Source organism: Lacerta agilis, chromosome 1, assembly GCF_009819535.1.
Source record: "Lacerta agilis isolate rLacAgi1 chromosome 1, rLacAgi1.pri, whole genome shotgun sequence".
NCBI classification, from domain to species: Eukaryota; Metazoa; Chordata; class Lepidosauria; order Squamata; family Lacertidae; genus Lacerta; species Lacerta agilis.
In genome coordinates, this window is record NC_046312.1 from 66,957,176 (window position 1) to 66,975,556 (window position 18,381).

Consider the following 18,381-nt stretch of genomic DNA (forward strand, 5'->3'; position numbering starts at 1 on the left):
CTTTAATCGCTGTAACTCATCACTGGTACCTGTTATAGTCTGCATGTGCTTTTCAATTAGCTGTGACTGTTGCTTTTGTGTGGTGCAAATTATAATCAAGCCCTCCTTTGTCGATAGCAAAAAGTGGGATGGGTTGCTTTCTCCTGGACATCCTTTGGCTTTTAATTTAAAAAATGAAGAATAACATTTATTTTCTGTGTAAGCTCTGTGATTCTTGGGTAACAAATCATGGTTTATTTTTTACTAATAATATGGAAAACAAAAGTCAGATTAAACATGTGCTCCCAGCTGAAGTGTTTGCTACAGCTTGCTTTATTTCAAAGAAGGGACTACAGCAGCTTACCAGCTTCAATTTCCCAAGAACCATTTTTGTTTGTTTCCTCTATGTTCACATCTAAGGCAAACAGACTGACTTTGATATATCAGCAGGCATGTCCCTATTTTTACTGTTTTAGTAAAATAAAAAAATTAAAAAAAAAATCTGCTTTTCAGAGTGTGCACCTATTTCACCAGGAGTACTCAAACTACTATTTTTGGTACTACATGCATAAGCCAATGGCCCCTATTCCAATGCACTGTAAGATTGGTCTGTTGTTGCACTTGCAGTTCTTAAAGAATGATTGGTGCTAGAATAGAGCCTCTTGTGGCCTTATATGCTCTCATATAAAACAAGACCTGGAGAAAAGAGGCATCAAGGTTGTGGCCTAGATCAAGCATCTCTGTAGTTTGGCTGACACCATGGTCAAGCTACACACTGTAATTGTAACATATGCAAGCATAGCAGCAAGTGGACTTTTAGATCCAATGTGGAGATCCTTTCGCCTTCCAGGTGTTGCTGGACTAAAGTTCCCATCATCTCAGGCCACTGGCCACCCTTGATGGGACTGATTGCAGCAGTGGTTTAGCAACATACAGAGCACAAAAGGTTTCCCACATCTGGCCTAGGTAATAGGTTCGCTCCCAGTGCCATTACTGCATCTATATGGGCTTGAGAACTAACCACATGGCTCACTAGCCCAACTGATGTGATGTTGCTTGTTTTACTGTTGCAACATAGAACCCAGCTACATGAAGTGGTTTTGTGATGGCAGCCAAAGCAAGCAATAAAACATCTTTGAACTAGCAGCTTCTTTTCCCCACCTGCACTGAACAGTAGCAGTAACAGTGTGGCAGGAGCATGGCGATACCCACCTGACAGCCATACAGAATGCATAGGAATGCATAGGAAGAGTTTATTATCTCAGTTTAGACAGATCTTGGCTATGCATTACTTCATAGAATAGAATTGTAGAATTGGAAGGGACCCAAAGTGTCATCTAGTCCAACCCAAAGCTGGAAGATTTTTTCCAGGTGTATTATGTGTGACATATCCAAAAATGCTGTAACTGAGATGCAAATGTTTTCTTTTCAAACAATGCACATTCCTTACTGGGGAGTTACAAAATAGCCCAATTCCATGAAAATATGAACTATTTCATTCTATTTTTAATCTTTCTAAAGGTGTGTGGGCAAGTCTTCGTTCTAGCAGTCGGTTTATCAGCACTCAAATGCCATTCCTCGACGTGGGTGCAAGATTAGCAGGGAAAGATGGCTCACCTTCATATACCAGCAGTAATGCATATTTTCAAAACCGGCTTCTGAAACGCCAGGCTGCCCTCTACATATTTGGAGAAAAATCTCAACTAAGGGTATGGATGCTTTCCAGTTATAATTTTGTATTTTTGCTTGGCTGCTTTTAAAGGGGAGATTTGGCAGGTTTAAGCCTTACTGATTTCACTAGGCATTAAATGTTCACAACTGTGTGCTAGTTTGCAGGATATCTTAGAGTGCATGACTGCTTAAACAATCACAACTATAGAAGTTTCTCTCCCTGAACCATTGAAAGACATACACATTTATTGCTCATTGAGTTAAGAATTGTGAACATGTATCAATTGCACTTCCAAAAGCAACAGAAAGACTTAACATACCGGTAATATGGCATAAGCTTTTGTAGACAAAAGCAGGAAAACTGCACATAGTGGGTTAAATGGCAATGAAGTGCAAGGAGTATGATCGGTTAGACCTTCAGTTTATACAAAATAGTACAAAAAATGACAATTCATAGCATCTGTAACTCAATATCAAGGTTGTTAAATAAATCAACTCCTGTTATGACTCATGAGGATTGGGTAACATCCAGTTGTGGCAGCCTGTTTGCATAACAACCATTAAGCTCATGAAAATGGGAGCAGGGCGGGAAACCACTCAATATTAAAGTAACACTATTAATAAGGTGTTAAAGTAAAATAAAGCAATATTTTACTTTAAATGCACATTAATAACACAAGTAAATGCCTTCTTTGTCCACAGAGCTTCAAACTTGATTTTGCTTTAAATTGTGAATTTGTTCCAGTCGAGTTCAGTGACATCCGGCAAGTGAAAGCTAGTTTTAAAAAGCTCATGAGTGCTTGTGTCCCTAGCAATATTCCTGCAGATTCTGAAATAACATTCCTTAAAGCGCTTGGAGAATCAGAGTGGTTCCCACAGGTAAAGTGATATGGTGGAGTCATAAATGTCTTGTGATTTCTGATGCATAACAAAGTGCTATTTCTGTCCAGGAAAAAATTCTCCCTTTCTTCAATAACTTCTTTAAATAGCGTATGCTGTATTCTTATGCAGACAGATAATATTTCAGTGTTCACAGTGACAGATGTGAGATTTGACGACTGAAGCATTACATGGCTCCCTATAAATTGTAATCAGTCATGAATATGTAGTTCATGGTTGTTATTATTTACTTTCTCTCTTAAAGTCAGTTTAAACCTTTTGCTGCTTTTATTAAAGCAATTTCAGTTTAAATTTCCAGTATTTAAATTGATGTAACATGAATAACAATGTGGCCGAATCTGTTATTGTTGGTTATCCTTTGTAGTTAAGGATCTAACCACCATATTGTATTCATTTAATACTTTGGCACAAGTCTCCTTGAACTGAAATGGATATTTTCTGCTTGAGTGCTCTGCAGATTAGACACTTGTTTCAAAAGTTATGGTCTACTGCATCTAAATATTTTTAGCCAGGATTTTCTACAGCAGACATTATTTGAGAATCAATGGCTTTTTAAAAGTATATTGCAGTTGAACGGTGGACAGCTTATCCAGACTGGGGCCCTAATATGGGGCAAATGGGGGCTTTAAGCTTGCCCCCATTGCAGGGGTCCCAGTTGGTCTCACACCTGCTATTTACATTGAAGGGAAAAAACTTCTATTTCCACCAATTTCTTAATGCAATTAAGTTAATTAATACCCATTCAGGACCCCCATGGATGGGCAAAGATTAATGCCTCCAACCACCCATGCCGGATCTCTTCCTACCCCATGTTTGGAGTTCACTTTTTAAAAGCAAGTCATACAATTGGTAGTAGTATTCTATCTCATTTGCCCCCTAATTTGGGGTGGGGAACCTGAGTCCCTCCAGATTATGTTAGACTACAACTCCTCCCATCATCCCTGACTATTGGTCATGGTAGCTGGGATTGATGGGAATTGCAGTGCAACAAGATCTGGAGTTTCCTACTCCAATGTAGAATATACATTCATGTTTTGCAGCTGTAGAGTGTGACACAGAATAATCACAAGCTTTTTTTTATATGGACTAAGAGTTTGTGGTGCTTGAAGAGATTACAGAATATCCTTTAAATCAGATTACCAATCAAGGCTTGCCAGTATTAGACTTCTGGACTGTACTAAGCCCCCTTTGGATATGGGTAAAATCCTCCTCAGAACCTATAACTTAGGGCTGGGTTATGCATTACTTCTGATGCCAGTAAAAAAAGCATCACTATAGCATGTTCTCCAACTCTCCCTCCTTGATCTGTTGTTTATAACCATTGACCTCGGTGAAACTTATATGAAACTGATTGTAGCTTTTAGACAATGGTGTTGAATAATATTCATATAAAAATAAGTCTTCCTAATACTCATTTTTTACAAGACTGTTGAGTACCAGCATAATTTGATTCCAGAAATCATTTTGTTTACTAATTTACCCTTCATTCTAACATATGCTCTTCATCTTTTATATATGCATACTGTATATAGCTTCACAGAATAATGCAGTTGGGTGTGGTTATATCGGAGTTACTTGAGAATGGTTCTTCAGTTTTGGTTTGCCTGGAAGATGGCTGGGATATCACAGCACAGGTGAGCCTATAACATATTAATGGCCAGCAAAGATCACTTTGCTCTGACCAATTTACTATATCTGTTTAATAACTTCAGATACCAGAGAATTAAAACCTTTCACAGCTTTCTTTTATACATCATTTTTAAAACCCCATCCCTTGAATCTTAAGTTCATTTCTTTCTAAAGGATTATTTTGCTAATGGCCAACTGATGTGTAGTGTCTCTGTCTGTTTGAAACTGGATCTGTTTCACATACATTCATACTTGCAAGCACTCTTGTCCTATAATTCTGGTGTTTAGAAAAGGCCTGCTGTAAAAATAAACTGCCAGTAATTTTAGTCCTATGTAACAAACCATGAAAGAAATGAACAGCAATTCCTGATCTCATTGGCTATGTTGTGTTTTCTAAAATTGCAACAGGTTACTTGCTATATCTAACATAGTTTCTGAGTTATCATGGCTTAATGTGGAAAAGCGGCGTGCTCCGATTTCATTCATCCCCTAGTGTGAGCAGGATAAACCCATTGTGCCCGAACCAGTTTGTTGCTCCCTGGCAAACATGACTTAAGATTGGTTATCAATTGTGGCTTGTTTGGGAGCTATAAACCATGGTCCCTGGTTTAGATATAACACGAAACCAAGGGCTCCTGGTTTGTGTATTCCATGTGCACCAGAGGAGTGGTCCCAGAGTGATTGGGCAGTAGAAATTTGGACAACTTGTTTTATTCTTTGAGCCTCACCTCTCCCAATTCTTTACTGTTCTGGCAAGCTGTATCTGATGGTGGCGCAGGATTTGCATCACCAACCTCCAAAAGCAATATTGACATTGCACATATGCACAGCAGTTCTGTTGATTGGTCTCACACTTCAAAGATAGAATAGCTAGGTACACTAAACAGTTGGTAGGGGGAAAGAGACAAGGAAAGCTAAGCACCACAGCAGTGCCCAGATATTTCTCATGCAACATACTAGCAGGGGCGTAGCAAGGGGGGGCGAGGGGGGCGGTCCGCCCCAGTTTCCATAATGGAGGGGGTGACAAATTATCAAGAAACAATTTTTTTTGGAATATTTTTTTTTGAATATTTTTTTTTATTTTTTTGGAATTTATTTTTTTAAAATGCCTGCTCCGAAGGTCTTATCTTACTATACTAGGGATTATATAGCTATATATGAAATTTCATGCATATCGGTTAATATCTTGACCCTCCTCCACCAAAATAGCTGTTCACTTGGCTATTTTCCTATGTCATGAAGGCTGAAATTTCAGTTCAGAGAACACTTACTGTTCCCAACCCTAACCCTGTGGAAAGCCATCTAATTAGACTTCAATTTGATTTTGAGATTTTTTAGGAGGTATTTTAATTATTGTTTGATTTTATACCAATGTTATGTATCTGATGTTAGCCACCCCAAGCCCGACTTTGGCCAGGGAGGGTGGGATATAAAAAAAGTTTTTTTATTACTTGTTATTATTCCTTTGTAAGAAAATATGAAATAACGTAAAACCATTTTTGCGGGGGGGGGGATAAATGGGGGGGGTTGACAAGAAATTTTCCGCACCGGGTACCACCTGACCTTCCCATGCCTGGGGGGGGGGGTTTACAAAAAAAATTGCCCCCGGGTACCAATTTACCTTGCTACACCCCTGCATACTAGATTGTTTCTAATGTGCTGTATCTAATGTATCACAAATGTGATTTGATATCCAGGTAGTGTCTCTCGTGCAATTACTCAGCGATCCGTTCTATCGAACACTTGAAGGTTTCAGAATGCTAGTGGAAAAAGAATGGCTGTCCTTTGGTCATAAGTTCAGCCAGCGCAGTAATTTGACTCTCAATTGCCAGGGGAGTGGATTTGCTCCTGTCTTTTTGCAATTCTTGGATTGTGTTCACCAGGTAAGTAGAGCAAATCTTTATCTCTAATATAGATAGATGCAAAGTACCAGCATTCCAGGGTAATGGACAAATATATTAGAAAAAGAGGAACATGTTTTATGTTCTCAGTAGGATAGATAAACTTAGTGCAAGAGAAAAATGTGAAAATAAAGCTGTTTTCATGGTAGTAGTGTAATGTACTTCTACCATACTTCTCAAAGAAAATATAAGCAAGTATCCACAAATCTGCTCCATAGATGCTATGCCTCTGCTCCTCTGGCAAAAAGGACTCCCCCTAGCTCTCACTTGCAAAGCAGTTTGTATAGTTAAGTTACAGCTGTAGTCTATTTTTTTTTAATACATATGTTGCATATCCCAGCACAAATTAGAGAACTCTAAAGCCCTCTTCATTGCCATAAAGCTTTGGGGGGAGACGGTGGCAAGCACAAATAGTGGCTGCCCGATAGGCCAATTCAATATTTGCAGACACCTGCAGATAAGATTTTTCTACATTTGCAGAGCTCACTGGTGCTAATCCATCTACCTTAGTCAACACCAAGAAACAAAAATGAACATGCTGGATCATCCAGTTCAGTATCATGTTTCCAACAGAGGACATGTGATGCGCAGATCAGCTTGTAAACAGGATGCAGTGGTGATAGCAATCACTTGTTAGCTCCTGGCATCTGAAAATCATAGCCATGCTGCCTTGTACATGAAATGGACTATAGTTCAAGAAACCTTGTGTAATAATAAAATTGTTAGCCTTTAAGGTGTCTCAAGACACTGTTTCTTTTTCTGTATATAATGTTATCATCTAGCAGACATTTTTAATTCCTATGGTCAAATCTAGCATTGCACTGGAATAACTGCTTTTTGGATTGTAGTCTTGCCTATGTAGAACATGGTTTTCTAGAATTAATTAATTCTGTGTAAAGATGACAATGGAATCCTTCTGTTTCTTTATTTTGGATCTGCTGTGCAAATTCAATCAGAAGCAATAAGTGAATGTTTAATGGCATGCCACTTTTAACATGCTGAATGAGACTGGAATGATCCTGCGGAAAAGTCGTCCTTGTTTCAACTAGAGAGAACATATAAAACAGGGATTCTTAAATTAGAACTGCATCATCTTACAAATAGCCATTGTTTATGCCAGTATCTCCAGGTGTCAGCTGAATTATTAATGTGAATCATTATTTCACAATAGCAACATCTGGTAGATCTTGTAGATGTTTCTAGGAAGACAGAATTTGTGACAGTGATGTCACACTAGGAAGCTTCCATCACTTTCTCCAGAATCCTGTGTCGGTTTTAATGTGTTGTTATAATGCTGCATTTGCATAAAACTTTTATCTGTGAAAGTTATTTCTTCTCTTCCTACCTCTTTCCACTTCCCCACCCTCACTGTAGCGAGGAAAAGTTACAGCATATGTTGCTGTCTCAACCATATGTGTTCTTTGTAGGCTAGGCATAGACTGGGTGTGATCCAAAGGTACACCTAAAATGAAAGCTCACTGAAATGATGAGAACAGCTTCCACCCCGCTACCTCTATAGTGACTATATGGTAGGGGTAGTCAATGTCTACCTTCTAGATGCTGTGGACTCTCATCATGCCTGCCTGCCAGACTTGAAGAAAGCATTAGGAATTTGGTGGAATATAAAAAATGTTCAATGAATTATTTTTGTGGGTAGCTTTTTTTCCTTTCATAGTATTATCATCAACATCATCATCACCACTTGGGAACTTATAGATCTGTTTTCAAAACCCATTTGGCATGGATGCACATCTTCAGTAAATGCTACTTATCCATTTTAAGTAATTAACAGAAATGGTAATTGTTGTGACTGAAGGTCATAAAGAAAAATGGGAATACTGGAGCCATTCAGCCTCCTTTTCGCCTGCTCCATTCTTTTCCTGCAGAAAAAAGGACAAATTACATATTACGTGGAAGATCTGTGAGGGACTTTCCTTTCCTTCTGTGGGCAGGCAGCATCTGTGGGATGGGTGAAAAGTAAAGCACTCCTCCCCCACTGCTGCTAACAGATTTTCAGGACCCGTCCCCCCCCCTGCTTTCAAGGTTTTTGGTTTTTAAAAAAACACCTAGTGAGTCAAACACAGATTCCTTGTAACTCTTAGTACTTGAAGAAATATTGACTTCACTTTTAGCCTACTTAAACAATAATACTACATTGCCCTAGTTGGCTTTAATACAGTTCCAGCAGACAGTGTGGTGCAAGATTTTCATTGCTGTTATTGAACCAAAACTGGAATTTCAAGGCATTGCAAATATTTTCAAATAAGGCCTGCATTTTTATGTCCCACCCCCCACTTTCTATCCCATGATTTGGTTTGCAAGAACTCTCAAGGCAGCTAACAAAATATCAGTCTTCAACAAAACAAACAGATGCTTTTGTAACCACTTTTCAAAAGTGACATTATGGCATGATGATGAAAATAGTAAGATTAGATTGTTTGTTTATTAAGATCACAGAAATTTAAAACACATATTTGGGACCTTTCCCTAAGAGCACTACTGTATAGTGCTTTGACAGAAGTGATAAAAACCCATTTTAAACTAGCAGTTATAAGGTTGTAGCAGAAAAGCTTGCAGAGGTGCCTGATCGATGAAAGTAAGATAAATAAAATATGTTGTTGTTTAAGTTTAGTTTTTAAAAAATATATATTATTGTTGTAATATATGTTGCTACCATTTGTGCATTTCAGATTCACAACCAGTATCCAACAGAGTTTGAATTCAATCAGTATTACCTGAAGTTTGTAGCCTTTCACTATGTTTCCAATCGATTTAAAACATTCTTGCTGGACTCAGACTATGAAAGACTGGAACATGGTAAGCATCCCAGTTTTGCTGCTGTTACTTTTTATTTTAATTTTAAAGCACTGACTAAAGTTAACATTGAATCTGCAGAGATACGACCACTTTAAGTTGATGTAATATACCTGCCACCCTTTGCTGTATTGAAATTTGTTCTGTGGCTGCAATCTTATACATAATTACCAGGACGTAAAATCCATTGAACTCAGTGGGCCTACTTATGAACAGACATGTAATGGATTGCATTTTATAGCTTGTGACATTGGAAGTTACCTATGGCATTTAAAATTCCTGGCAAGTAGCTCATTTTCCTAACCAGGAAAAGGAGGACACCTGTGCATAGGAACCACGTACTCACACTGCCTAGACCAGAGCTTTCCAAACTGTGTGTCACGACACAGTAGTGTCAGCTGCATTGGGTAGGTGTGTCGTGCGAATGTTCCCCACACTCCTCCCGGGGCTGGAAAAGGATTAGTTTAACCTCCTGTTTGCTAGTAAAACTGAATTACTGTGTTGCGAAATGATGTACGTCTAAAAAGTGTGTCACCAGCATGAAAAGTTTGGAAAACTCTGGCCTAGAAGGTAGAGCTCAATATGTGATATCACCAAAAGTAAAGTGTGTTCATTGCTCCCAGATAAGTCCTGTCTTCAGAGCTTTGAAGGCTTCTATTCCCTTTGGAGCCCCATTAGAATGAATTTTTATTTTTCTACTTAAGTAGTAGAATTCAGAATTAATTAAGTCGTAGAATCGCAGAATTCAGAGGCCAGGTTGCTCACCGGGCAAGATGGTTTGAGCACATAACGCCAATCCTGTCACTTACCATAGTGGCCCGAATATAAGCTGTATCCGAATATAATCTGCACCTTTAAAATTTGGGGGGGGGGGGAGAAAAAAGACTATACCCAAATATAAGCCACTCCCTTAAAATTCCACAGGCACTCACACCCGCTTCGTTTTACCATATGTCTGCTTCAGCAGCAATATTGTAAAAGCCCATTTAAGCCACACTTTAACTTTTCATGGTCGGAATTTGGAGAAAAAGCGAGACATATTCAGGCCAATACTGTAGTTTCCGGGCCCAATTCAAAGTGCTAGTTTTGACCTATAAAGCCTTAAACAGCTCAGGACTACAATATCTCAAAGACCGCCTCTTTCCATATGAACCTACCCGGATCCTGAGATCATCTTCTGAGGCCCTTCTTCGTATGCTGCCTCCTCCGCGAGTGTTCCAGAGGGTGGCAACCAAGAAATGGCCTTTTCTGCAGTGGCTCCATGCTTGTGGCATGTAAGCATGTTGAGAGAGGATTCCTCATTTTTGCCACAATTTAGTGCTGCTGGTGAACTGGTATTAGCAGTTAAATTACACTGTGATATCACAGGCAGCTGTTCATAAAAGGCAGCTAAATTTCTTACAATGTTGTTTATATCTGATAGTACTCATGACACATAATCAGATGCATCTTTTCCAAACTTATAGGAAAAGGAAAGAAGCCTTAGAAGGTCACAAGCTTACATATAAGAACATTGGAGAACAGGGAGGAGCTATCTAATGCTGTCCCTCACATGGTTCTGCTCCAAACCCCACTTCTCCGCTTAGGCATGCTCAGTTGGATATTTTTAGTTCTTTCACATGCAAACCCTGTGCTGTAAAGGGCCTTCATTTTCAAAAGTTCTTTTCACTATCTGGCAAGGAGAGTTCTTTCCTTCAACTGCTTATATTTTCTTATTTTCTAGGGACACTGTTTGAAGATAAAGGAGAGAAACATGGCAAGAAAGGAATTTGCATGTGGGAATGCATAGACAAAATTCACAAAAGAAGTCCTGTTTTCTTCAATTACCTCTATGCACCAATTGAAACAGAGGTATAAAGCAGAAAGGTTCAGGATCTTCATTATCCTGGTACCTGAATAAAGTTTGATGTCTCATTTGAGACTTTGATTGAGTGAACTACCTAGATTACCTGAATGTTTACTAGCATAAACAGGACTACAAAACCATGGCCAAGATCCAAAGAGCATATCCAATGGTTGGGGCATGCTCAGTTGGATATTTTTAGTTCTTGAACAAGCAAAATCCTGTACTGTGAAGAGCCTTCAGTTTCAAAAGCACTTTTCACTATCTGGCATGAAGCATTAATGTTTTCCAAAAACAACCACCTGGGCATGTGGAAGTAATTGTGCAGTTTGCTTTTTTTTAGGAGAGGGGGAATAACAGCTTTGGTTCTGCAACCTTAAGCTTGTGTTGTGGGGCAAAGGTGTACAATGTAAGGCAAGCATATTTCCCTCTAATTTATTTGTGCCTGTTACTAGAATATCCTATAACTCTGCATTGAAACAGCATCTTGGCTGGCAGAGCAACAGGTAAGGCACTGGGACATGGTCTCAGGTGGTGATCTCATGTTAATTCTTGAATTTAAACCTAGTTTTACTACTGAAAAGCTATAGCTTTGTTGGTGACACAGTTATAAAGCTACATGCCAGGCACTGTGGAAAGAGTTGGAACCAGGATCAGTAGAACTAGTGACAGCTCCTCATCACAAAGTCTTAGGACCAAAAATCGGCAAAGCTATTTTTATTTAAACATATATATTGGTGGGGTTTCTGAGTCTATAAATAATATTAAGCATATTTGCTTTAATAATATCACCCATTTCTATCAGCATTTTATTACATGCTTTCAAAAGGATCTTTTTGACCTATTTTGCTAGATGAATGAGGAGCCTAATATATCCTTGGTAAATGGAATTTGAAAGAAAAGGAGGGCTTTCCAAGGTTAGAACTGAAATGAGATAATTTACCCCCTGAACAGTATGGACAAACTGAAATTTGAATTTAATTTATTACCCTAATAAGGAAATTGAATATTTATCTTGTTCTTACAATTCAGGCAGCTTGCTTCAGCAATGCAAAAAGTTTAGTGGTCAGGTCAGGTATGTTCCAGATGTTATCTATAAAATGTTAAATACAGAAGAGCGGTTGAAGTAGTGCACATCAATTGGCCTTTGAGGAAGTGATACTAGAAAGCCGTTATGCATTTTTAATCTGCTGGCATTAATTTCTACAGGCATTAAAACCAAATATAAACATATCCAGTCTTAAAAAGTGGGATTACTACACAGAGGAGACTTTGGCTACTGGTCCTTCTTATGACTGGACCATGGTAACTGCAAAATGTAGTACCTTGGATGAACCTGACCAAATGGACATGTCACCTTCCCACAGTAAGAGGAAAATTGTCTGGCCATGCTATGACAACATTAGCCAAGTGCAGCCAGATGCCATCACCAGCCTATTAAATGTGAGTATAAATTTTTAAGCATATATTGGTATCAGGTAACATCCATTCAATTCTTCAAAACATATTTCCCTTACAAAAGCAGAAATAGAGCAAAGTGATATTTTGGCTCAAAGGGAAGACCACTCCTTTTCTGAGTTAGGATTGCCTGTTTCTGTTTCCCAGACTAACTGCAAGCCAACCAGTTGTCTGTACAAATTATGTTAGCAAAATACAATACATTTTGGATGTTAGTCCTTTTCTGGAAATATTGAAATGTATCACAAGATTTTTAAAGTCTGTGAGTGGTCTTTAGGATATTGTCTGTGAAATGCCCAATTTGGAGTATTTTTAACTATTTCACACAAAGAACTTGTAGCATCTATCATTGTACAACAGAACTGCACTGGCATCTATATTGGTTAACTTCATGTAAACTCCACATCTGCCTAAAACTAAGTGGAGCTGCTATGTAGTGTGGTTATCCTGCTAACTTCTAAGGAATAATAAATTCCATTGAAAAATGGTTAGGTAGTATCAATGGTATTGAATGCAGACAAGTGTTAGGAAGACGTGTTTAAAAATCTTTAAAATAGTTTTTATAATAAGAAGCAGCAAGACATTTTCCTGAACTAATTGCTCTTTTAAAGCCAAAAAAAATGCATACCAAACATATCAATTTGGGAGGCAGGGAGATGCCTAAATATTTTCAGCTTACAATCAGTATTTGCTGTGCTTCCGTACTATGGAAAATGGATTCTAAATTAGCCTATAATAATAGTCCATGTTCGGCTTTATATACTTGAATTTAGTTTTTTCCTTTCTCTTAGCATATGATCCTTCTGCAGTTTAGAAGAACTGGCTCCAACTAGCTGTTTATGACATTTTCAGTGTTACTAGAATTTACACTTCGCTTTAGAACATAGAGGCTTAGATCCTAACTTTTAACCCTGTGAACAGAAGGAGAGTTGTATTTGCAGAGCACAATGCTCTTTGGGGCCATGGAGCTAAACATTAGGCTCCAAGCCATACTATAGCGGATGATTTCCTAAAATTAGAGTTTTGAGGGCATTTCTTGCCACCTTATTTTCAGTGTCCTTTCTCTTTTGAAGCAAAAGATAATACAATGGCCAATAAGCTAATACCTACTATAAATACAACACTGCATTTTTATTAAAGGATTAAGATCAAATGTTTCACAACAGAAGTTCAATAACAAGCAATATGGTTTTATTCAATTTAAGTAACAAAAACTTTGATATTAGCCAATGCTGCCATTGTTTGTTTTATTACTGTACATCATAATAAGTTAACATAAACAACACTTAAATGGCAAGGCTTTTTTGCGTGGACAGGCGGAGTCCCCCAAACCCCAGGCGACCCCTGAGCGGAATAATGACACAAGACAACGTGCTATGGGATTAAAATTGGCCACAACTTTATTAAGATTCAGATGTAGGGAGACCTTGGCTTGGGCATTGGGCGTTTATCCTTCCCAGCTCCCTGCCAGGGAACTGGGAAACTTCAGGGTTATCCAGAATGTGTGGGGATTGGGCTGGCTCTGGAGAACATATGTTCAAGCAGAGAGCCCGTTCACCGTCGCTGGAGGGGGAGGGCAATGACAACCTCTCGCCATATGGTCAGTGCCTCCCTAGACCCCCTTAATGGGGAACCCTGGTATCGCCGCCACACTGGGGGCATGGGGTCACCGCCCCACACCACCCCCATTTAGGAAGATGACTAAAGGATTCCGCCCAAGGCCTGAAACCGCCAAAGTTGTGACGTTCAAGAGAAACAAACCATGAGCCCAAGTTCAGACAACATGACAAACCAGACTATGGTTTGTTTCATGATAGCCTGGCAGGAACAGGAACATGGGAGGAGCAAAGTATCCATGATTTGCTGCTCATTCACATTAAACCATAACTAATTTTAAATATTGTTTAATCAGATGCACAAATCAAACCCCTATCTCATGAAAAATTCACATAGGAACATACATTAATAAAATGTCGCAAGATACTACCAAAGAGTTCAAATTCCCAGTTTCACAACAAGAACAATTTACAGTCTGGCATACATACTAAATAAGTTTTTCTGTTTCATTTTGTTTTTTATTACAGTTTGGTACTGTTCCTTAAAAAAGGGGGGTAAATGTTACTCTTGGCAGTTTGTAATACTGATGTCATAGCACTGGGCCTGAATTTTGCAAATACTCTTTTAAAAACATATCTAGCCCTTTCCATCATTTTTCATCATGGCAAGCAGTTGTAGCTTTTGTTTTAACGATATAAACAAACCGTCAGAAATATTTAATGTCAGGAAAACCCCTTTCCATTGTTTTCAGGAAATCGAAAGATTGGAGAACAAGTTAAATCAAAGCCCAGAAAGGTGGCAGCCATTGTGGGAAAAAGTCAAAGTAAATGTGAAAGAAGATACAAGGCAGGACAATGTAAGTGGCAGAAGGCACACTCTGATCAGTAATTGCATTCCTTCTTTAAACAAAGGCTGGCAAGAGTTGTAACCAAAACACCTTCTGAAATTGAATTCTTACCTGTTTAAAGTAAAAGTGGCAGTTTTAGATTTGCTTAGATCTAGACTTGCCCACAGTGCCCAGTCCCTGTTCCTGGTTATTTTTAATTTTAACTATTTTGTGAAATACTCTTAGTTTTGTCAATGCATGAAGAAAATAGTATTGTCTAATGAGGTCAGCTATAGTAATTCAGCTTACGCTTTTAATTCACCCTATGAATTGCTGTACTCTTGCCAAAATGTTTTAATGGTCACTGTGGTTCTAACTTAAACAAGCCAGGAATCCCAGTTTAGAATGTTGCTTTGTTGAAACCTTGGCTACCCCTCCATCTTAAAACTTCTTGAAATTTTATTACTTCTTCAAAGCATCAGAGACATCCTTCTGGCTCATCAGCAATAATGTCTGCCAATCTGCATTCTTATCAAAAGAGGTCTTTGTTACATCTACCAGACAGTGGATTGGGTGAAGAACAGAACACCAACATCTCACCCTCCAATGGTGTGGAAAGGAGAGTAACTACACTGTACAATCAGTTCACATCAAAGAATGATGAAAATAGGTAATTTGAGTGATTAGCATATGATACACCTCTTTTTTCAGCCGGGAAGGAGAGTCACATCCATTTCTTAATCTGCTGTTTCAAACTGTATCTTATCAAATATAACAAAAAAGTAATCAGGGTATTAAAACAATACCATATTGAAATAGCAAGCCTGACAAATCAAATACAGAAAACTAGCTACTGTCTCTCTTATAAATTTTGCTATTTTTAAAATACTGTTTTATTCACATTATTTGCATTTTCCCCCTCAAAATAATTTTGAGGTATATCCTTGGCTCAAAGAAGAAATGTTTCTGGGGATGTGTGCTGCTATTTAATGCTTTTGAATAATGAGATACCATTTATTTAATCTGCATTTTTATTTTTATTTTCAGCTTAATTCATAAGTATGTACATTTACAATCTAAGGCATCTGTCTTCCTTCCTCCTAATGGCCATATTTCATTAAGAGGCAAGATGCTAGTTGCATTAAGACTCTACACAGAGAAATAATTGCTACATAGTCTGGCATACAATACAAACAGTTCTTTTGATAACAGATAAAACACTTTAAATCTCATGTTTATCCAAGGATCACACTACTCCAAATGCATTGACCTTGTAGGGATGCATGTAGAATTCTCATTAAAGAAAATATGCATTTAACTGCATGGATTTAACAAGAAATATGAGGTAATTACTGATACTGATATATATATATATATATATATTTCTTTTCCTTAAGATCATTTGAAGGTACACTTTACAAAAGAGGAGCTTTGTTGAAAGGCTGGAAGCCTCGTTGGTTTGTGCTAGATGTTACCAAACACCAAGTAAGATCTACTTCTGTTTTCTAATAGAATAATCCTATTATTTGTGCAAAATAAGTTTTGCAGAGACTGCAATAATAAATAATTATGTGAGGATACCACTAGGCTTGGGGGAGAAAGCAGTTTTACTATCTAATCTCCCTGCTTACAGATGTTTGGGCACCTTATCAGATTCAGTGAAGCAAGGAGGTGCTTTCTGACTAGAATCTATGTTTCACAAAACAGCAGTAAATGGTCTGCTGTTTGTGTGTTGAGACTTTCCACAGCACCCTTGTACATATGGCCATAAGAACTGCCTTGCAAGGTGATCTAGTCTAGTGGCTGTCAAACAGGTGCTCCTGGGAAGTAGTACTGGGCAGGATATGGTAGCACACAGGGGCGTAGCAAAGTAAATTGGTACCCGGGGGCCAAAAAAAAATTGTCCGTCCCCCCCCAGGCATGGGAAGGTCAAGTGGTACCCGGTGCGGAAAATTTCTTGTCACCCCCCCCCCAATTGATCCCCCGCCCGCAAAAATGGTTTTATGTTATTTCATATTTTCTTACAAAGGAATAATAACAAGTAATAATAAAAAAAACTTTTATTTATATCCCACCCTCCCCAGCCAAAGACGGGCTCGGGGTGGCTAACATCAGATACATAACATTGGTATAAAATCAAAAAATAATTAAATTACCTCCTAAAAACATCTCAAAATCAAATTAAAGTCTAATTAGATGGCTTTCCACAGGGTTAGGGTTGGGAACAGTAAGTGTTCTCTGAACTGAAATTTCAGCCTTCATGACATAGGAAAACAGCCAAATGAACAGCTATTTTGGTGGAGGAGGGTCAAGATATTTACTGATATGCATGAAATTTCATATATAGCTATATAATCCCTAGTATAGTAAGATAAGACCTTCGGAGCAGGCATTTAATTTAATAAAAAAAAAACAAACAATTTTTTTTCAAAAAAAAATGTTCCTTGATAATTTGTCACCCCCTCTATTATGGAACACGGGGCGGCCCCCCCCCCCTTGCTACATCCCTGATAGCACACCCTGTTTTATTCCCAGCATTTGATCCTGAGGTACGCTGCCTCTGAACACAATAAGTTCGGCAAGTTAATCACCCGTGGATGACTCCTCAAAATACAGTCCATTTAAAATGCTTAATTATAGTTCCTGAGTTTGTAACATCTGTCTAGTTTATGTTTATTATGTAATCTCTCATGCAGAGGACAGTTAGAATTTTAGGCAATCAAATATCTTTTTGGGGGGGGAAATGTTCCAATCCCAAGGTGAAGCTTTGGGTGCTCTGCTGCATCCCTCCTCCCCTAAAGAGCCTGGAATTTATCTAGTTATTTTATTGCATTTATATCCCACCTTTAATCCAAGGAGTTAAAAGCAGCATACATGGTTTCCCCCTCCCCATTTCATCCTCACAAGAAGCCTGTGAGGTAGGTTGGGCTGAGTGAATGGCCCAAGGGCACCTAGTGCGGTTTATGGCTCAGTGGAGATTTGAACAGTGGTCCTAAGTATTTTATATTACACTGGCTCTTAGGACATGTACAGCCAGCGCCTCTGAATTTGTGAACTGAAGTGCCTTTGAGTGGAATTTTGAGAGCTGCCATTGAATAATACCTAGTTTGATGTATTTCCTTACGCTGTACTTCTTTGCAGAATTTATAAGCAGCAAGTTGTTCCAATATTATTGTAAACTGCAGTCTACCCAAGTCCTAGTGGTGCAAACTCCGTGAAAACTATGACAATTGTTAGGTTCTCAAATGTGTAATCTGTTTGTTGTTCCTTTTCATAGTGCATAATTTTCTTCTTTCGTTACTAGCTAAGATATTATGATTCTATAGAGGATGCATGCTGCAAGGGCCATATCGATCTTGCAGAAGTAGAAAGTGTGATACCTGCTTCACCAACTATGGGTGCTCCAAAGCATGCTAATGAGAGAGCATTCTTTGATGTAAGTATATCGGCTACAGACCTTGGACTGCTTTATATTAGTACCAAAAATCCCTACTCCATCTCTCTCTCACACACACACGTACACACACACTAAGCAAACTTTAGGGAGATTTTTTTAAAATAAAATAGATAAAACAACACTGCTGTCTGCTGCTAAGGTAAGGCTCTTGATTGACACATATTGGTTTTACTCTTGAATGCTGATAAAAGAGCACACTGCTATTCATGGCTGCACCCTTTTGAATATGAGTTTCAGCATACCTACTCAAGTGTAAGGCAAAAATGTCCAGAATATTCTGCTTCTCAAAGTAGAAATTATACATGGCAGGACAATGATCCTGAACAGATAAATTTCCACTCCCATA

At 38.4% G+C, this 18,381-nt stretch overlaps 1 protein-coding gene across 5 annotated transcripts in view; it reads left to right on the top strand.

Annotated features, from left to right (window-relative positions):
• SBF2 (SET binding factor 2) overlaps positions 1-18,381 on the top strand; it is a 214,641-nt gene that overhangs the window by 195,203 nt on the left and 1,057 nt on the right. For all 5 annotated transcript variants that reach the window (XM_033152645.1, XM_033152665.1, XM_033152673.1 and 2 more), the window contains 11 exons: positions 1,501-1,688; positions 2,353-2,529; positions 4,083-4,184; positions 5,877-6,062; positions 8,771-8,897; positions 10,618-10,745; positions 11,947-12,180; positions 14,504-14,608; positions 15,055-15,248; positions 15,976-16,063; positions 17,883-18,014. In XM_033152645.1, the coding sequence (XP_033008536.1) occupies positions 1,501-1,688; positions 2,353-2,529; positions 4,083-4,184; positions 5,877-6,062; positions 8,771-8,897; positions 10,618-10,745; positions 11,947-12,180; positions 14,504-14,608; positions 15,055-15,248; positions 15,976-16,063; positions 17,883-18,014 (1,661 nt within the window). The remainder of the gene's footprint in view (positions 1-1,500; positions 1,689-2,352; positions 2,530-4,082; positions 4,185-5,876; positions 6,063-8,770; positions 8,898-10,617; positions 10,746-11,946; positions 12,181-14,503; positions 14,609-15,054; positions 15,249-15,975; positions 16,064-17,882; positions 18,015-18,381) is intronic.